The sequence below is a fragment of the Notolepis coatsorum genome (genome assembly GCF_963971535.1).
Source record: "Notolepis coatsorum genome assembly, chromosome: 13".
In the NCBI taxonomy this organism is placed as follows: Eukaryota; Metazoa; Chordata; class Actinopteri; order Aulopiformes; family Paralepididae; genus Notolepis; species Notolepis coatsorum.
In genome coordinates this window covers 8,740,391-8,762,196 of record NC_140177.1, presented here as the reverse complement: position 1 = coordinate 8,762,196, position 21,806 = coordinate 8,740,391, and the positions used below count along the sequence as shown (strand labels likewise).

The 21,806-nt window shown below is 48.8% G+C and overlaps 2 protein-coding genes across 4 annotated transcripts in view; both read right to left on the bottom strand.

Moving 5' to 3' along the window:
- Positions 1-180: 180 nt before the first annotated feature.
- lrrc14b (leucine rich repeat containing 14B) lies at positions 181-6,629 on the bottom strand (the record flags this gene model as incomplete). Its single annotated transcript, XM_084327087.1, has 3 exons — positions 181-871; positions 3,418-4,046; positions 6,354-6,629. The coding sequence occupies 3 exons, from the start codon at positions 6,627-6,629 to the stop codon at positions 181-183; spliced, it is 1,596 nt and encodes a 531-aa protein (XP_084183213.1).
- An 8,723-nt stretch (positions 6,630-15,352) lies between these two features.
- The window catches only part of LOC311238766 (protein naked cuticle homolog 2), a 49,402-nt gene continuing 42,948 nt past the window's right edge, over positions 15,353-21,806 (bottom strand). For 2 of the 3 annotated variants that reach the window (XM_084326949.1, XM_084326951.1), the window contains 2 exons: positions 16,900-17,043; positions 15,353-16,099 (listed from right to left, as the gene is read on the bottom strand). In XM_084326949.1, the coding sequence (XP_084183075.1) occupies positions 15,639-16,099; positions 16,900-17,043 (605 nt within the window). In that variant the 3' untranslated portion in view covers positions 15,353-15,638. The remainder of the gene's footprint in view (positions 16,100-16,899; positions 17,044-21,806) is intronic. The other variant, XM_084326950.1, reaches the window with a different exon arrangement.

Below are 21,806 nucleotides of genomic sequence, written 5' to 3'. Positions count from 1 at the left end.
AACGCCGGGAGCTGGATTCGAACAGGCGAATCCAGCATCTCCGGCGTTGGTGACGAACGCAATCTCCGCTACGCCACCCGACCGCCCTTGGGGGTCAAAGGGTTATGGCTGAACTGAACCTCAGTTGCCCTGCACTATACACTCTTTAAAGTCTCAAATGTAAGAGTCCGCCTGATTCCGTCATACTTCACTATCGCTCTCCTTCAGGCTCCGTGATCTCCTGCTGTCCACGTCGGTGATGGTCTCGATAAAGTTCCCGATGACGTTGTTGAAGGACTTCACCATGGACACGCCCAGCTCGTTGCTGGTCTCGTTGATCTCCGGATCGTACACTCCCATCAGAGGGGTGCACACCTCGATGTCCCCCCTCCCGGCTCCTTCCAGGATCCCCACCAGTTGGCCCCTGACCTCCTGGAACAACTCTCCGTCGTACTGCAGCAGCACCTCGTCGTCCAGCGGGTAGGTGACGTCCTCGGAGTAGCAGTCGCGGGGAACCGGCATCTCGACGTACTTGAGCTCGGGGAAGCCCGTGGCCAGTGTGGAGAACAGCAGACCCAGGGCCTCGGAGCTCAGCGGGTTCCCCAGCAGCTTGAGGTCTCGGAGGGCCCGACAGGGGGCCAGGGCCTGGGTGAAGGCGGCCATGTGCCCGTCCTCTATGCCGCACTCCTCCAGGGTCAGGCCGGCCAGGGTGGCGGAGCAGCGGTGGAGGAGCTTGTGGAAGGTGGCGGGGGCGTAGTCCAGGAGGTCGTGGCCGCTGAGGTCCAGGCGGACCAGGCTCTCGCTGTGCAGGCTGTTGGCCAGATAGACCAGGTCCAGGCGGTTCAGGTTGCAGTTGGCCACCTCCAGGCACTGCAGAGGGGTGTTGAGGGGACTGGGTGGGGGGGGGGGGGGGGGGGGGGGGGGGGAACAACAGGATAAGTCGAAGTTTAGTTTCCATACTGTGTCAATTTGTAAATTCTAGGACATTTTGTATAATGATTAGCAGGGGTGTAAAGTACTTAAGTAATTGTACTTCATTACAATACTTAAGTACTGTTTTGGGGGATTTTGTACTTTACTCGAGTATTATTAGGTTTGTATACTTGTACTTTTACTCAATTACATTTCAGAGAAAAAAACCCACTTTTTACTCCTTACATTTAAAATGCAGACCTACAAAGTAGAAAAAGAAAGCAATACGCTTGGACCAGCACTCACAGATTTTGGTTATTTAATGGCAGCCTGAAACAAACATGTTTCGGAACAATTATGTTCCTTCCTCAGTGTTGATGGCTAGCTAGACCTACAGAGTACAAATCTCGCAGGTCCAACTATTTTAATTAGTATATTTGTTTCTCTGGCCAAACTAACGTTATTAATCCTGCGGCCGCACTTTATTTAAAAACAGCCAATCAAATCCCCATCAATGGAAAATGAACCCGCCCATACCCATGCTGATTGGTCCTTGTGACTAGAAAGCGGGGATCTTTGATTAAACACCTGCTATCAGAAGAATAGACGGTCAGAAAAAAAGTTTTAACTTTAACTTTTTAGTACTTAAGTACATTTAAAAGTAGAAACCTCTTGACTTTTACTCAAGTGTGTTTTTAGCCAGATACTCTGACTTTTACTTGAGTACGATTTTGAGACGGTACCCATACTTTCACTTAAGTATAATTTCTGGGTACTTTTTACACCCCGAAAGCACCATCTGACGTCCCATTGCATAAGCCAGATTGTGTGGTGTCATGCATTCTTATTTTCGAAAACCTTCAAATCTCTTAATGAATTGGCGTGCCACTAGTGATGCGTGTGATGTCTGTCCGTTGGTTGTTTTGGCTCAATGTTCCAGTGCTATTTAAATGTGGGCTGTGAAGTATTCCCGTCTGGTTGGCTGACCTGTAGGTTTGTATGAAGGCAGCTGTCTGCATTCTTCTCACACACACACACACAGACGCATCAAGCAGCCACAACACAATGCCTTGCAGTGTTAATCTGTCACCTGGCTTAAAGCCTTAACGCCACGATTGAGCAGTGACGATAGTTGCAATGCAGATCAAACATCATCAAGCCGACACATTATACCATTATACAGTATATAGACCTGTTCGCTGTTTACAAACATACAGCGTTCGAGCCAATCAACGATACCAACGAACTGAGTCACGTGACTAAGCCGCCTCGGACCTGCGCGAGCTGCTGCGCCAAAAAGAAGTACGACGGGGCTCTATGGAGACACCATGACACTCCCCTGACTAACAGTATAATGGAGCTCTATGGAGACACCATGGCACTCCCCTGACTAACAGTATAATGGAGCTCTATGGAGACACCATGACACTCCCCTGACTAACAGTATAATGGAGCTCTATGGAGACACCATGGCACTCCCCTGACTAACAGTATAATGGAGCTCTATGGAGACACCATGACACTCCCCTGACTAACAGTATAATGGAGCTCTATGGAGACACCATGGCACTCCCCTGACTAACAGTATAATGGAGCTCTATGGAGACACCATGACACTCCCCTGACTAACAGTATAATGGAGCTCTATGGAGACACCATGGCACTCCCCTGACTAACAGTATAATGGAGCTCTATGGAGACACCATGACACTCCCCTGACTAACAGTATAATGGAGCTCTATGGAGACACCATGACACTCCCCTGACTAACAGTATAATGGAGCTCTATGGAGACACCATGACACTCCCCTGACTAACAGTATAATGGAGCTCTATGGAGACACCATGACACTCCCCTGACTAACAGTATAATGGAGCTCTATGGAGACACCATGACACTCCCCTGACTAACAGTATAATGGAGCTCTATGGAGACACCATGACACTCCCCTGACTAACAGTATAATGGAGCTCTATGGAGACACCATGACACTCCCCTGACTAACAGTATAATGGAGCTCTATGGAGACACCATGGCACTCCCCTGACTAACAGTATAATGGAGCTCTATGGAGACACCATGGCACTCCCCTGACTAACAGTATAATGGAGCTCTATGGAGACACCATGGCACTCCCCTGACTAACAGTATAATGGAGCTCTATGGAGACACCATGGCACTCCCCTGACTGAAAAGTGGTTTCAAACTAAAACGGCTGGATGTCATTTTGCCAGATCAGCAGCATGGCTGTGAGTCTTTCACCTTTTACATAATCTAGCTTTGGTATGGATGGATTGAATGTTTAGAGCACTAGCATTGCTAATATCGTATTGTATATTTGTCATGACATCATCGGCGAACAGGTTTATACGAATGCACACTTGGATCTATCCAACCGTTTGCCTTCTCTCACTCAGACTAGACGCTCACACGAACAATCTTCTACAATTCTCTCTCTCAACACACACACAGACACACACACACACAGACACACACACACACACAGGCGAGCCCGGCCCACTCACTACAGCAGTCGGCGCAGGTGTCCCGTGAGGGTGGAGAAGCCCATGTAGAGTTCAGTGAGGCTGGTCAGCCGTGCCAGCAGCGCTCCGATGGTGGCCAGCAGGTCCTCCTCGTCCGAGCCCAGCCTCCGAACGTCCAGCGCCCCGGTGGGCAGCGTCAGGGAGCGCAGCTTGGGGAACTCCACCCTGGACAGCAGCACCTCCAAGTGCGGAGCCTCCAGGGGCACGTTGTGCACCATCTCCAGCCTCACCATGGACTCCGGCTCCGCCAGCCGCAGGACGTAGAACAGCTGCTTGAGGGCCAGGGAGTCGGCGCGGAAGCCGACGAAGCGAAGCTTCAGCGGGCAGTGGCGGAGCAGCAGGAGCCCCTGGGAGACCACCTCGTAGTTGCGGCCCGTGACGAAGCCGTTCAGGCGGACGTCGACGGCGGTGTCGAAGGCCGACTGGGACACGTCGTCCACCTGCATGTCCACCATGGTCTCGTAGCACATCCGCGTCAGGAGGTGTGTCCTGGCCCAGCGGCCCAGGCTGGATCCGCAGGGGCAGGTCTGGTGCTCGGTGTCCTTCAGGGCCGTCAGGTCCACCAGGCGGAGGCTCTTGGCGTAGGTGGTGGCGGGACGCAGCACGTAGTCCTTCAGCGAGACGAGAGGGGGAACAGGGTTAGGGTTAGGGTGGGTACGTGAGAGGAACAGGGTTAGGGTGGGTTAGTACCACGTAGTCCTTCAGCGAGACCAGAGAGGAACAGGGTTAGGGTGGGTTAGTACCACGTAGTCCTTCAGTGGGTACGAGAGAGGAACAGGGTTAGGGTGGGTACGAGAGAGGAACAGGGTTAGGGTTAGTACCACGTAGTCCTTTAGCGAGACCAGAGAGGAACAGGGTTAGGGTGGGTTAGTACCACGTAGTCCTTCAGTGGGTACGAGAGAGGAACAGGGTTAGGGTTAGGGTTAGTACCACGTAGTCCTTTAGCGAGACCAGAGAGGAACAGGGTTAGGGTGGGTACGAGAGAGGAACAGGGTTAGGGTTAGGGTGGGTACGAGAGAGGAACAGGGTTAGGGTGGGTACGAGAGAGGAACAGGGTTAGGGTGGGTTAGTACCACGGAGTCCTTCAGTGAGACGAGAGAGGAACAGGGTTAGGGTGGGTACGAGAGAGGAACAGGGTTAGGGTGGGTACGAGAGAGGAACAGGGTTAGGGTGGGTACGAGAGAGGAACAGGGTTAGGGTGGGTACGAGAGAGGAACAGGGTTAGGGTTAGGGTGGGTACGAGAGAGGAACAGGGTTAGGGTGGGTTAGTACCACGGAGTCCTTCAGTGAGACGAGAGAGGAACAGGGGGAACGTTTTACTACTTAAGTCTTTCGCTCTCGTTCCAACTCGGTAAATGTAAGAAGCACATTTCTGGATAGAGAGCGGGGATACAACCTCAGGGGACCTTTGACCTTAATAACCCTTTCACTGCCACACGACAGCCGGTTAACCCTTTCACTGTGGCAATACAGAAGGTTAGCCCTTTACTATCACACACAACCGACGGCGATGCTCCATCATTAGCATCAGTAGCTCCGCGGATGCGGAGCTAATGATGCTAATGATGGAGCATCGCCGTCGGTTGTGTGATAGTAAAGGGTTAACCTTCTGTCGTGTGGCAGTGAAAGGGGTAAAAAAGAAACCTGTGATGAAAACCAACCTGAAAATAATGTGCATCTCCTCTTACCCTGTGGAATGGGCTGAACTAGAGGATGAACTAAAATATTGTGAAAAAACATATATCAATTCAAATCTAGACTAAAAAAAATCTATTTTTGATAGGTACAGAAGGGAAGAAGAGCTTTAATTGCATATAAAAAATAATAATAATAAATACGTATGATACTGTATTGTACGTTATATCATATTACATTATATAATCATATTATAATTAATTGGTATATTATATTGAACTATATTTGCAGTATATACTATTATATTATGGTACTATATTATAGTGTATATATCATGTACTATATATCTCATATCACATTATATATGTGCTGTATACACTATTATGTACTATATACTATTATATACTGCAGGTATACTGTAATGTGTACAATATGTGTGTACTGTAATGTGTACTATATGTACTATGTATGTATGTAAATGAAAAAACAAAACTAAACTAATCGTAGGTCTTCAGGGGTAGGGCCCGACAACAAGCCTAGTGCTGCTCCCTTCAGCCCTTTTCGGACAATTGGACAATGCTGCAATAGCAGCTGGTAAAACGTTGGCGATTTATGGAATGACCGTTGTTATTATGTGTCCAAAGCCTGAAATAAAAAATAACCCCGAAAATAGACCCGTTGGAGATCATAGAACCAACAGCACGACTAGAACCGACCAACACCACGACGTAAAAACACTGCTACTAAGAAAATTATACTTTAAAAAAATACATAGAGATATCTTGCAAACTCGTCAAGGATGTGTGACTGTTATCTGTGTATATTTTTTCATTTGACTGGAATGTATAGTTTTTATATTGTGAATTTGTATATTTGTATTCATTTCACATCTATGTGTTTTGTTTTATTTTTATTAACTCGTATTTTTTGTTGTGTACATTTGTATCGTATTTGTTTCGTCCAGGACCCCCCAGGAAGACTTGAGGCTCTTTCATGTGTCTCTAATGGGGGATCCTTTAACCATTTCACTGCCACACGACAGAAGGTTAGCCCTTTACGATCACACAACCGACGGCGATGCTCCATCATTAGCATCATTAGCTCCGCGGAGCTAATGATGCTAATGATGGAGCATCGCCGTCGGTTGTGTGTGATAGTAAAGGGCTAACCTTCTGTATTGCCACAGTGAAAGGGTTATAACCGGCTGTCGTGTGGCAGTGAAAGGGTTTTAATAAACATAATAAACATAAACTACACGACTACACTCGAGCCCCGGCTCGTACCTTCAAGCCGGTCAGGATGGCCTCCAGGCAGAGGCGGCAGGTGCAGGAGGTGAGATCCACCTGGCAGTCGGCCGTGCTTCCCAGAAGCCTCTGCAGGTTGATCTCCGGCAGGGGCCACGTCTGGACCAGGGCCCGGAGCAGCTCGGCCCGCTCGTGGAGGTAGCAGGCTTTGAAGAGCAGCGGGTAGAGGTTGAAGGAGACCGAACCGAGGTTCTCCACCGCCGTCGGGCCACTTTGGACGAAGCCCTCGGACGCGAGGAACCTCAGGGACTTCATGGTTCTTCTTCTCCCAAGGTCCACCGCTGGTTCTGCTGGCTGGTTCTCCCGCGGCCCTCGGTTCTTGTTCGGCTTGGTTCTTCAAGGTCCACTGCTGGTTCTCCTGGCTGGCTGTCCCGACTAGGCCCTCGGTTCCTGTCCGGCTTGGTTCTTCAAGGTCCACTGCTGGTTCTCCTGGCTGGCTGTCCCGCGGCCCTCGGTTCTTGTTCGGCTTGGTTCTTCAAGGTCCACTGCTGGTTCTCCTGGCTGGCTGTCCCGACTAGGCCCTCGGTTCCTGTTCGGCTTGGTTCTTCAAGGTCCACTGCTGGTTCTCCTGGCTGGCTGTCCCGACTAGGCCCTCGGTTCCTGTCCGGCTTGGTTCTTCAAGGTCCACTGCTGGTTCTCCTGGCTGGCTGTCCCGCGGCCCTCGGTTCTTGTTCGGCTTGGTTCTTCAAGGTCCACCTCTGGTTCTCCTGGCTGTCCCGCGGCCCTCGGTTCTTGTTCGGCTTGGTTCTTCAAGGTCCACCGCTGTTGATCGGTTCTCTGTTTCGACGCTGCCTCCTCCTCTCAGTGCGGGTGCTTTGTTGTGGAGAGCCCCTGTGTTGCCGTCCGTCCGCCGCATGTGTCCCGAGGCTGTGCCACGGGGTCTCATGGTACAGTAGGTACGAGGGGAGGGGCTATTTATAGGAACAGCTGTCTCTCGTGTCCTTCCTCCCACAGGCATGAGGTCTATTTGCAACCTTCGCTGTGGCCTGAGCAGTAGCTCAATGTGCTCAATGTGAAGGCCACGCACACACACACACACACACGCACACACGCACACACACACACGCACACACGCACACACACACGCACACACGCACACACGCACACACACACGCACACACACACACGCACACGCACACACGCACACACGCACACACACACACGCACACGCACACACACACACACACACGCACACACGCACACACACACGCACACACACACACGCACACGCACACACGCACACACACAGGTTTTGAGTGAGTTTTTCCTTACCTTCGCTCGCGTGGGGTATGTCTGGGAGTGTTGCATTCATTTATTCATTTATTTATTTTACATTTTATTTTGGACTTCATGGTGTTTTTGTGTTGTTCTCGATTTATTGTGATGTTTCTTCTTGTCTTGTTTAAAGAAGACGTGTCCGGCCCATGGGGACATTATTAACGTGTGTTGTCGGGCCTTACAGATACATTTGATTTGATTTGATTTGACACACACACACACCGTACACACACACACACCGTACACACACACTGTACACACACTGTGCACACACACACCGTACACACACACACACACACACACACACACCGTACACACACTGTACACACACACACACACCGTACACACACACACACACCCCTGAATGGAAATGACAGCACAGCAACGATCCATCAGCTGAGATGCAAAACAGAGCCACACACTGTACTCTCTTCCTGTGCTCTATTACAATAATAATAATAATAATAATAATAATAATAATAATAATAATAATAATAATAATAATAATAATAATAATAATAATAATAATTTAAACAATAAACAATATTACAGAACACAAGAGATCAGAAGTAAAGGGGAACGCCACCCGTTTTAAGAATTCACATGGGCACCCTCGTGGCGCACTGCATAATGTCTTCCCCGCCTCTTCTCTCGTTCATCCTCTCCTCCTCTGTCGGTCATGTCTGACCATGAAAAAGCAATAAATGCTAAAATTTTTATCTTAAAACAAATATATATATATTCACATAATGTTATTCCTGTGACCCAGGACGGTCCGGACAATATTTGTGAACTTGCTCCATCCTAACAGCTAATATATCAGGGAGAGGAAACCTCTAAATGTGTGATGTCACCTGGATGTAGAATCGGGTGGCTGCTCCACATAGAGTATGAAAGGGGTGACTTTTGTGGTTGAGCTCTGAGCAGCTCTTACACCCAAAGGACGTTTAAACTCTGCTACACACCCGTTGGCAATACTATTAACCCTTCCACTGCCACACTAAGTGTGACAGTTGTCACAAACAGGTAATTTATGACAAATAGGGAGTCCACACGTGATAACAATTTAACAAAAAATTTCTAAATAACCAACAGCATAAGGACATGAACAATGGAATGTTTTGTATTAGAATCAGTGGTGAGTGCAGTGTGTGGATGAGTGAGTAGATATGCTGTGGTGTGTGTTTGGTGTAAGTATCAAAGTCAAAGGATGCAGCTTGGGTGTTGGTACAACCTGTGCCTGGGAGTGGAGAAAGCAGACAGACAGGGAATTAGACAGAGACACATATATTGAGGTGCAGGCAGCTCTGCTCTGCACAGGTGAGTCTCATACAGTTAACGAGCCACCCACTCCACCATGCTTCCTGGTGAGTCACTCTCCATTTAGCAGGTAGAGTGGGGGTCGTCACACCCCCCCCATAAAGAAAAGGGTTCTTCCCTATTAACAAATCACATTTTTACATACAAGTGACTAACCAAACTAAATCCATACATAAACTTAAGTAACACAATATTTTGTCCCCTATATTCAAATAAAAAATAAACATTGTTTTACCCTTCACCCATTCCCCTCACCATCCTGCCCCCCCCTCTCAGCAACATAGGGCCCTAAGAAGCTATTTAAGAGAGCAGGAGACAGTAGGGATTGGGGAACAGATAGAGAGAGGCAAAACAAGGTATCCTCATGGGACCAACTTAGGGTATGCGGGACAATGCGTCCGCAATCACATTCTGAGACCCTTTAATGTGACGAATGTCCAAAGAATAGGGCTGTAAAAACAAAGCCCACCTCATCAACCTCTGGTTGGGATTTTGGAGGGACTTTAAAAAGGTCAAAGGATTATGATCCGTGTACGCCACCAGGGGAGTCACCCCTGACCCCAGATACACGTCAAAATGTTGGAGTGCCCAAATCAGTGATAACGCCTCCTTCTCGATAACTGAGTAGTTAAGTTGGTAGGTGTTAAATTTCCTCGAGAAGAAGGCCACCGATTTATCCACCCCATGCACATCCGCCTGCAGGAGGACTGCCCCTGCCCCCACGTTGGAGGCATCCACCTGTAATGAAAAGGAGTCATTTAAACGTGGAGCCGTTAACACAGGTTCAGAGCACAATAGGGCCTTCACATTTTCAAATGCCACTTGGCATCTGCCTGACCAGACATACTTGGAGTCCTTCCTCAACAAGTTAGTCAACGGCTCGACTACGGATGAGAAGTTGCGACAAAAACTCAGATAATAGCCCACTAAACCCAGAAAATGCATCAAATCCTTTTTTGTCGCTGGAGGGGGATAATTTACAATAGCCACAACTTTATCCTGAACCATGCGTACGCTGTAGATCACCACATCATCCAGGTAGACGGCACACCCATCCAGACCAGCCACTACTTTGTTCATAAGGCGCTGGAAAGTAGCGGGGCGTTTGGTTGTCCAACATATACTGAACCTCATTGTCCAAATGCTTGCGTTTCTCGGGTGAGACACGATAGAAGCGCTGCTTTATTGGGGCTGCCTCTCCCACATCCACATCATGTTCAATTAGATGTGTGCGTGAGGGTACATCTGAAAATAAAGCAGGATAACGGTTAATCAGAGCTATTAACTCAACACGCTTCGAGTCATCCAAATCTGCCAAAATCACATCCAACCTCCCCAATGACTCTGAATTTTTCAACCGCCCCTGCAACACCACATCCGGGTTTACTCCTTCCTCAGGGCCGGCTACTGGAGAGGTGGACCTGTCCACTGTAGTGGTACAAAGAGAAACCTTCTCAGTCTCCCCATCATTCTCCCCATCATTCACCCCCCCTTCAGCACGGCCAGAGTAGTAGGGTTTTAAAAGGTTCACATGACACACCCTATTTGCCCTCCTGCCTTTGGCAATAACATAATTCAGGTCAGACACCCGCCGCACAACAGTGTAAGGGCCCGTGAACTTTGCCTGAAAGGGAGACGTTACTACCGGCTGTAAAAGCAAAACCTGATCGCCAGCCTTAAAATGCCTAAGCTCAGTGCGACGATCATAAAGGGACTTCATCTTTCCCTGAGACCTCCCCAACTTCTCCTTCGCACACTCAACAGACAAAAACAACCTGCGTCTGAAACCATTGACATAATCAACCAATTTCCGAGGGGGTTCTGTCATGTCCCAGCTGTCTTTCAACACAGCCATGGGACCACGGACTTTGTGACCAAAAACCAGGTCATTAGGGCTAAACCCTGTGCTCTCCTGGACTACCTCCCTGGAGGCCAATAGAAGCCAGGGCAGCCCCTCCTCCCAGTCACCCCCTAACTCCACACAATAGGAGCGCAGCAACGACTTCAACGTTTGATGAAAACGCTCTAACGCTCCCTGAGACTGGGCATGATACGCTGACGCTTTGTTGTGCCTGATGTGCAGTTGCCGGAGAACTGCCGCAAACATGTGTGAGGTGAAATTGGAACCTTGATCACTCTGAATGACCCTGGGTACCCCGAACACAGAAATGAACTGTGTCAGCGCCTTAACAACAGACTTTGTCGTTATTGACCTAAGCGGAAACGCTGCCGGATATCTGGTCACCTGACACATGACCGTAAGCAAATACAAATGTCCCTGTTTGGAACGCGGTAATGGTCCAACACAGTCAATAATCAAATGTTCAAATGGCTGATCAACCGCAGGAATAGGAGAGAGCGGGGCCGGTGTGATGGTCTGACTCGGTTTCCCAGTTAACTGACACGTGTGACACGTTTTGATATATGCGGATATATCACGCTTTAAACGGGGCCAAAAACAGTGTCTCAGCGCACGGTCATACGTTTTCCTCACTCCCTGATGCCCTGCCACATTGTCATGACAGGTCTGCAACACCAATGGACGAAATTTGCATGGTACCACAAACTGAAAAATGGGGTCACCCACGAAAGCATCCCCATGCGGTATCCACTTCCGAAACAATAAACCGTCATGAAGACAGTATCCCTGTGCCGAGCTACCTATGTCTTCAAACGGCACGGCCTTCTCAAACAGTTCTCGTAAAGCTGGATCATTAACCTGTTCTGCAACCAAATCAGCCTTCGACATGGACTGGAGTTGCTCAGGCAGAATCAAACCCACATGAACCGATTCAACACCTGTCACCTGTCGTCGTGTGTCACCCGCCGCTGTCATGGCACGTGTAACGGCACAGGCTGGATACACAATGACATCAGATGAAGAGTCTAACAAAGTTGGACTAGGTGACTTTTGGGTGACTACATTAGGGAGAGGCCCATCGGCCCACACTCGTACCCCGGCCAGATTGTTACCCAAAATGATGTCCACTCCATCAACAGGCAACTCAGCACGCACACCTATCTGCACATCACCATTCCCCAAACCTGAAACAAGAGAAATGTTATGCACAGGAACAGGGAACACAGACATCCCCATCCCTCGAATCAAGATAACATCCCCTGTGTCAGAATCAATTGAAAAAGGCAACACCGACTCACGCACAAACGAATCGATTGAGCCAGTGTCGCGCAGTATCTTGACCGGCACCCTAACGCCACTGCCCTGTAAAGACACAAAACCATCAGAAAGAAACGCACCATAGTCTTCCAGGCATGTCTGTCCTATGGTCTTAGCAGACGGTACCGATGGTGACACCATCCCATGGGTAAGGGAATTGGCCAGCAGAGCAGGTTTTACTTGTGCCTTAAACCCACCCCTCGAGCCAAGAAGTGGGCACTCATCCTTCAAATGTCCAGAACGTTTACAGTAGTTACATGTTTTGACAGACGCCGGTGGCTGTCTACACCGTGTGTCAGATGCAGGTGGCTGTCTATACCGTGTGTCACCATCACCCCTCCTCTCTGATCCAAACTTTGGACGAGGAGAAAAAGTCTCTCTGCTATGAGCCTTTTCTATAGCTAAACCACCGAAGTTACCCTTGTGAATCAACACATACTCATCTGCCAATGCTGCAGCCTCCCCCGGCGTCACCGCACCCTGCTGTGTAATGTAAGTTGCCACATTTACAGGAACAGAGTTTTTAAACTGTTCTAATACCAGCAGATCAGAGAGTTGTTCAAAGGTATCGACACCAGACGCTACACACCAACGGGTAAACTGGGTACCTAAATCCTGTGAAAATTCAAGATGAGACTGTTTGTCCCTCTTCTTCCACGTACGGAAGCGCTGTCTGTACGCCTCAGGTATAAGTTCGTACACCTTAAGCACTGCCGATTTCACCCGCACATAAACCTTACAGGCCGTGGGACTTAACGCAGAGTACGCCTCCTGGGCTCTACCAGTGAGAACACACTGTAACATCATACAACTATCCTCACTACTCCAGTGCCTTGCATCTGCCAAACGTTCAAACAATGAAAAAAAAACATCAGGGTCCTTTTCATTAAACTGAGGAAGCAAACGCAGTTCACGTAAAACGTCAAATTTACCCCCCTGAGACGGATCCCCAGTACCATCAGTAACATCAGAACTGAGCCACTTTCCCGCTCCGACCAAATCTAGCTTTCTATTCTGCACCTGAGCTTGCACCTCTACTTTGGCAAGCTCAGTCTTTTGCTTAAGTTCCTCCAAAGCCAACTCTTGACGCTGCTGCAGTAACAGAAGTTCCTTCTGCTGCTCAAAACTAAGAGGCGGTACCCCAGCTGGCTTGAGAACACCTTTCTCCACCAACTCTGCCTTCAAACTGGCCTTGACCGCCACTTTTGACAGTCTAACAGGAATCTCAATCTCATACTTCTCAGCAATCGCTAACAACTGCTCCTTAGTACACTGATCAATCAGTTCCACTGATGGTGACTGCTCAAAGTCCTCCACAACAGAGGCCATAATGTACCAGTGGCTACAAACAAACCAAACTTATGTCGGGACCATGAAGCGTGAACACCAATAATAAGACAGTCTGATCCAATGAACCTCCCCACCCTGACTAACTACAGGTCCTAACTAACTAACTAACTACCTCAAAACCTCAATCTTCGTGCCACTACTTGTAGGGGGTATCTATGCACTAGAACTCTCTTGGCAGAAAAAGTACCTGTTATACAGCCACTCCTCTGAGCCAGAGACGTGCTCCCGAGAGGACAAAAGCGCCTATGCCAGTGCCTGTCTCTGCCTACGTTTTTGCGGCCGCCTAAAAAAAGAAAATACCAAGACAAGTCCCCCTATTGGAAACCTGCCCTCTTCGCCTACCTGGGGATTTTTGGTTCCCAAAACACACAGACTGTATTATTTAAGGCATCAAACCCCAAAGCCACAACACAAGCAATAACAACCAAACAAACTGTAACCAAAACAGAACAATAAAACAAAATAACAAATCTCTACTACAAGAAATCTGCACAAACAAACTGCTACTCTCTCCCAAATCCCACACAACCAACACCCCCAAGAACAAATCACGTGCTACAGGATAGCCCTCACAGATAGTTACAGTTACAGTTACAGATAGTAAAGGGTTAACCTTCTGTAGTGTGGCAGTGAGAGGGTTAACCTGCTGTCGCATGGCAGTGAAAGGGTTAACCTGCTGTCGCGTATTGTCGCCGTGAAAGGGTTAACCGTTTGGTAGTGCGGCAGTGAAAGGGTTAACGTGAACCTCCTTGGGGTGTGTGAGCTCAACTTAAAAGGAATAGTTTGGTTATCTTTGAAATAAAGTGGCTCGGGAGGTAGAGCAGTTGTCTGGTAATTCGGAGGTTCCCGGTTCGATTCCCGCTCCTCCCGGGCAGCGTGTCGAACTGTCCTTGAGCAAGACGCTTAACCCCCTAACTGCTCCCGATGAGCAGGTCGGCACCTTGCATGGTCGCCTCCGCCATCGGTGTGTGAATGTGTGAGTGAATGAGGAAAATGTGAGGAACAAATTTTAAAGCACTTTGGATACAAGCTGCTATATAAATGCAGCCATTTACCATTTAACTATTTTGGACTAATGGTGATGTGATTTATAGGCATGCTGTGGCTTGAACTCTTAAACCGCTGGACTCGGTCTATCATTCAGATGTATTACTGGTGACAGATGACCCACCACCACTGTGTCCTCTTATTGGTAAACGTCCCCCTTATATCACAGCACTGTTGGAATGGAATCTTGGAACCTATTCTACGCCGTTAAAATGGCTGGCTGGTTCTCAGGGCTCCTCCAGTTTGCTCTGAACCAGGAAAAAACCAGCTTTTTCCTTTGATGCCTCCAACCCCTGGAACGTCCTCCGACTGACTCTGACGCTGAAGGTTCTTCCAACACCTGGAACGTCCTCCGACTGACTCTGAAGCTGAAGGTTCTTCCTTCTCTCGCTGCGTTTAAAAGCATGATCTCCGACCACCCCGTGTGGAAAAGTGGGACGTGAACTTTGTACAGCTGTTATAATATAAACGCCACCCACCACTGGCAACGCACACTAGATCTCCAGAACGGATCACTCGTTTGTCACCCAGACAAACGCTGGCCAGGATCAGACCACATTAACACAACAACGCTTTACAATAACACTATATAGACGTCTAGGGTTGATTCATTGACGTATAGATCGACAAAAGAAGAAAAAAAAAACTGAATGAAAACATTTGAAACAGTATCTTTATTACATACAAACGCATTTAGTCTTCTCCAAAAACACACAACATTTTTCATTTCAGCATGTAACGAATCAAAAGGTTATCACGCCTTTGCGTCAAAATATGGGCAATATAAAAACAAAGATTGCACAGACTATAGGATATCATAACTGAAGTGGTAATGTACTGGAACCTGAGAGGAAGATGTCCGTCTAAAGGGGCGTCGTTCACACAGACCTTTCCATTGCCCTTCCAGGAAGTAGAGCGGGTTGATCTGTGCGGACAGTACCGTCTTATTATACCATGTTGAATGCAGTCTTTATGATGTTTTACACTGTAAGGCAGGTGGTTCTCATACCAGGAGGACGAGCTGCGTTTGATAACCCGCCCAGATCAGCAGAATATAACAGTCTTGTCGGCGGTCTATCACGCCGTCGTCGTCACGAGGGGTGGTGGTAGTGGTGGTGGTGGTGGTGGTGGTGGTGGTGATGGTGCTCGTGGTTGTGCTCGTGTCTCTGGGTGGGCGGGGCCTCCGCCTCCCTCTCTCCCCCCCCCGGCTGGCCCTGAGAGCCAGGGGGGGGCCTGGAGGAGGGGGAGCCGGCGTCGTGCGCCCTGGGGCGGAGCCTCTTGCTGCTGTGGGTCCGTTGGAGAGGAGGGACGTGGGCCTGGGGCTGGGCGGGAGGGAGGTGTCCGTGGTGAGACCTGCCCCCCCCGCCCCCGGCCCTGCCCCCCCCCGCCGCCTTGGCCTTGGCGCGGAAGGAGCGCAGGAAGGAGAGGCCTCTCCCTCGACATTCTGCGGCAGCGTTGCCACCGTTCTCACCGGCGGCGGCGTCCACTGCGGCCGTGCGGCTCTGGGGTGCCGGGGGGCGGACGTCCTGTCTGGACTCTGGAGGAGGGGAGTCTGAGAGGAGAGAAAGGGGCCGAATTCAATGTTTCTTTTTTGTTTTAAAGATCAAAAAGTGATCAAAGGATGTTAGAATGTGGTGGTGTGTGTTGATGAATCCGCACCGACAGAGGCCTGTGCATGGAATCTTAGTGTACTTCTCTGTCTCCCAAGACGGCTGGCTATAACCTTTAGAAAGAAAAGGCCTCATTTCTGTGCAGTGGTAGAGCAGGGCAAACACTGGAAAAGCATGATATTATTTTATTATTATTTACAAGATCCAGTAATAAAACACCAAATGATTATGTTTTTTTTTTTTTAGCGTTTATCGCTTTATTCTACTGGGCAGTCCAGTAGAGAGAGGGAGAGGAGGAACGGGAGACAGAGTGGGGGGGAAGACATTCGACAAATAACGACGGGTTAGGGAATCAAACCCGGGTCGGCCGTGCCGGTTATGTGGTTCGCCACTGGGGCGCCCAAATGATTATGTTTTTGTTGCTATATTCCTCATAAATCAACACATAGCAACCGTTGCCTTTTGCACCAGATAATAGTTGCTATATGTTACAGACAGCCATCCTGGAAGAAGGAGAACTGCGTAAAACATTCCGGGCAAGGCCTCTATGGACCTATCTCGACACCCCCGCTATCTCTTTTCCTCGATCCCCCCCAATCACAACTGTCTGTTGCTGTTCCGGTAGCAATAGTTGTGATTGGAGGATCGAGGAAAACGAGGGCGGGGGCTTGAGACCGGTCAATTAAATATTTGTTGGCGTTCTGCCAACAGTGGTCGGCCATCGAGAGTTTTCTTTCTCTACCTGCGGCGTCGTCGTCGAACTTGGAGGAGTAGTTTTCGATGCCGGCCAGATCCAGGTAGTGATTCCTGCGCTCTGTGTTCTCGTCCACGCAGTAGGGGCTCCTGGCGGGGCCCGCGTCCCCAGCCACACCCTGCTCCTGGTCTGCTGGGACACATCAAGAATGGTGGGTATTTTGTGGGTACTTTTTTCCGTTTTTCTCGCCTCCCAATGTTAGTCGTTATGCCAATTCCCAATCCCCTTCCTGGTCGCCTGTAGCTGTTCCGCAACCATTCCTACTTCCGGGGTAGGCCTGATTGGCCCCGACAGGCACGTGACCCGCCGCGGCCACGCCCCGCGGCAGCCCCAGGAGCAAGCGCGCTACTGCTGGAGTTCGCTTCGCCTTTCACATCGCATGTTGGAGAAAGCAGGATGAGAGGCGAGAGCGTAGATTTCGCTGTGTATCATTTAATCATTTAACATTTCAAAGGCATACATTGTTGTCATACAGAAGTACAGAATACTTTTATCCAAAATGCTTCTTACTGTTACACTGTTAGAGACTGTGCAGTGCACGGCTTTAGTCTCACTCGAGTGAGGAAGACCGCTGGTTCTCCAACATACAGCGGTGTGCTCTTCAGAATGTACCGGGAGAAACGTTTACTGTACCCCGCAGACATAAGCGTCTCACAGGGCTGAGCTGTGCACGGCTTTAGTCTCACTCGAGTGAGGAAGACCGCTGGTTCTCCAACATGCGATGTGAAAGGCGAAGCGAACTCCAGCAGTAGCGCGCTTGCTCCTGGGGCTGCCTGGTCGTTGCGCACTCTACCCCCTACCGTCGGTCCGGGAGGGCGGAGACTATCACATGCTTCCTCCGACACATGTGTAGCCAGCCCACCGCTTCTTTTCACCTGGCAGCGCCGACTCTCACTGGGGGAGTGTAACGTGTGGAAGGTCACACTACCTCTCCCAGATCCTTCCCTTGCTGTGCAGACGCCCTGACCGACCTGTAGGAGTCGCTGTTTACAACGACCAGGACCCACCCTCACCGGCTTCCCACTGCCAATTGTGTTAGTATGGACGGTCGGCCAACCCGGAAGCACCACAGCTGGATTCGATCCCACTGTCTCTGTGGTGGTAGACAGACGCTTAGTCTACTGCACTACCCGGCCGCACCGGAATGGTGGGTATTTTTGTATTTTTTGTATTTATTTATTAACACAAAGAGTTAAACTAAAATAAAAATAAAGATATACATAATAACCATATTGTGTAGGAGAAGTTTAGAAGCCTAGAGGCTTATCGAGAACTTCCCCTGTTTTGTAAAATCAAACATACAAAAATATACATATTATTTAAGAAATACCAGTAATACATTCAAAAGATGTGTGTTAATACAAACATACATACACACAGTACATACATGCATATATACTGCGTACATAATAATACATAACCACCCACCCACCCACCTGCCTACAAACCTACCCACCCACATAACCAACTGGGTAAACAACAGCTGTCAATCACTGCAACCAATAATCATATAGTATGTATTTCCAGTGTTATTTTCTTTTATATTCCTGTTTTATTTCCTCAAAGAGTTGCTGCTGACATGAAAGTGAAACACACTATGGTTATTAGCTAAATTAACGTCTTTGCTTATTATAAGATAGTGGCATTTTTGAGAATGCAGGCAATGACCGCATGAGGAATGACTATCGGCTAGCTCTGTCTTCCCAAGGATTTATGTTTTTTTTTTTTTTTTTTTTTTATCATTATCCTTATTATGATCACTGAGATTCCTGCAGCAGTTGAGAAAACCTTGAAATCGTTTTTTTGTCTGCATAGATTTAGATAGATCTTTTTGGCTTCCAAAAAGCCTGCCTGCTGCTTTTGCTATCTTGCGATTCATCTCGCGTAGCCAGACCTCTCTCCACACTATGTTAGCGCTGTGCCATACCTCTCTCTCCACACTATGTTAGCACTGCGTTGACTGTTAATCTGTTAACAGTCTGTTAATACTGTTAATCAGTTGACAGGACCACGGACAGACGGCGGTGAATAACTGATCCAAGGCCTCGGAGGTGCATGTAGAGCAGTCACTACAATCTTGGCCAAGACCCCGAGGCATCCATCACCTTAGTCAGCGCCAGGAGACGGGCACTCAGAGAGAAGTTAGCACTGTGCCAGACCTCTCTCTCCACACTATGTTAGCACTGTGCCAGACCTCTCTCTCTACACACTATGTTAGCACTGTGCCAGACCTCTCTCTCTCTCCACACTATGTTAGCACTGTGTCAGACCTCTCTCTCTCCACACTGTTAGCACTGTGCCAGACCTCTCTCTCTCCACACTATGTTAGCACTGTGTCAGACCTCTCTCTCTCCACACTGTTAGCACTGTGCCAGACCTCTCTCTCTCCACACTATGTCAGCACTGTGCCAGACCTCTCTCTCTCCACACTATGTTAACACTGTGTCAGACCTCTCTCTCCACACTATGTTAGCACTGTGTCAGACCTCTCTCTCCACACTATGTTAGCACTGTGTCAGACCTCTCTCTCCACACTATGTTAGCACTGTGCCAGACCTCTCTCTCTCTCCACACTATGTTAGCACTGTGTCAGACCTCTCTCTCTCTCCACACTATGTTAGCACTGTGTCAGACCTCTCTCTCTCTCCACACTATGTTAGCACTGTGTCAGACCTCTCTCTCTCTCCACACTATGTTAGCACTGTGTCAGACCTCTCTCTCTCTCCACTATGTTAGCACTGTGTCAGACCTCTCTCTCTCTCCACACTATGTTAGCACTGTGTCAGACCTCTCTCTCTCTCTCCACACTATGTTAGCACTGTGTCAGACCTCTCTCTCTCCACACTATGTTAGCACTGTGTCAGACCTCTCTCTCTCCACACTATGTTAGCACTGTGTCAGACCTCTCTCTCTCCACACTATGTTAGCACTGTGTCAGACCTCTCTCTCTCCACACTATGTTAGCACTGTGTCAGACCTCTCTCTCTCTCCACACTATGTTAGCACTGTGTCAGACCTCTCTCTCTCTCCACACTATGTTAGCACTGTGTCAGACCTCTCTCTCTCTCCACACTATGTTAGCACTGTGTCAGACCTCTCTCTCTCTCTACACTATGTTAGCACTGTGTCAGACCTCTCTCTCTCTCCACACTATGTTAGCACTGTGTCAGACCTCTCTCTCTCTCCACACTATGTTAGCACTGTGTCAGACCTCTCTCTCTCTCCACACTATGTTAGCACTGTGTCAGACCTCTCTCTCTCTCCACACTATGTTAGCACTGTGCCAGACCTCTCTCTCTCCACACTATGTTAGCACTGTGTCAGACCTCTCTCTCTCTCCACACTATGTTAGCACTGTGTCAGACCTCTCTCTCCACACTATGTTAGCACTGTGTCAGACCTCTCTCTCTCTCCACACTATGTTAGCACTGTGTCAGACCTCTCTCTCTCCACACTATGTTAGCACTGTGCCAGACCTCTCTCTCTCCACACTATGTTAGCACTGTGTCAGACCTCTCTCTCTCTCCACACTATGTTAGCACTGTGTCAGACCTCTCTCTCTCCACACTATGTTAGCACTGTGCCAGACCTCTCTCTCTCTCCACACTATGTTAGCACTGTGCCAGACCTCTCTCTCTCCACACTATGTTAGCACTGTGCCAGACCTCTCTCTCTCTCCACACTATGTTAGCACTGTGTCCGACCTCTCTCTCTCCACACTATGTTAGCACTGTGCCAGACCTCTCTCTCTCCACACTATGTTAGCACTGTGTCAGACCTCTCTCTCTCTCCACACTATGTTAGCACTGTGCCAGACCTCTCTCTCTCTCTACACACTATGTTAGCACTGTGTCAGACCTCTCTCTCTCTCCACACTATGTTAGCACTGTGTCAGACCTCTCTCTCTCTCCACACTATGTTAGCACTGTGTCAGACCTCTCTCTCCACACTATGTTAGCACTGTGTCAGACCTCTCTCTCTCTCCACACTATGTTAGCACTGTGTCAGACCTCTCTCTCTCTCCACACTATGTTAGCACTGTGTCAGACCTCTCTCTCTCTCCACACTATGTTAGCACTGTGCCAGACCTCTCTCTCTCCACACTATGTTAGCACTGTGTCAGACCTCTCTCTCTCTCCACACTATGTTAGCACTGTGTCATACCTCTCTCTCCACACTATGTTAGCACTGTGCCAGACCTCTCTCTCTCCACACTATGTTAGCACTGTGTCAGACCTCTCTCTCTCTCCACACTATGTTAGCACTGTGCCAGACCTCTCTCTCTCTCTACACACTATGTTAGCACTGTGTCAGACCTCTCTCTCTCTCCACACTATGTTAGCACTGTGTCAGACCTCTCTCTCTCTCCACACTATGTTAGCACTGTGTCAGACCTCTCTCTCTCTCCACACTATGTTAGCACTGTGTCAGACCTCTCTCTCTCTCCACACTATGTTAGCACTGTGTCAGACCTCTCTCTCTCTCCACACTATGTTAGCACTGTGTCAGACCTCTCTCTCTCTCCACACTATGTTAGCACTGTGTCAGACCTCTCTCTCTCCACACTATGTTAGCACTGTGCCAGACCTCTCTCTCTCTCCACACTATGTTAGCACTGTGTCAGACCTCTCTCTCTCTCCACACTATGTTAGCACTGTGCCCAGACCTCTCTCTCCACACTATGTTAGCACTGTGCCAGACCTCTCTCTCTCCACACTATGTTAGCACTGTGTCAGACCTCTCTCTCTCTCCACACTATGTTAGCACTGTGCCAGACCTCTCTCTCTCCACACTATGTTAGCACTGTGTCAGACCTCTCTCCAGAGAGACATCTGGCTGATCATTCTTTTGACCTGCTTGTGAGATGTTACATATATGAGATGCAGAGGTCATGA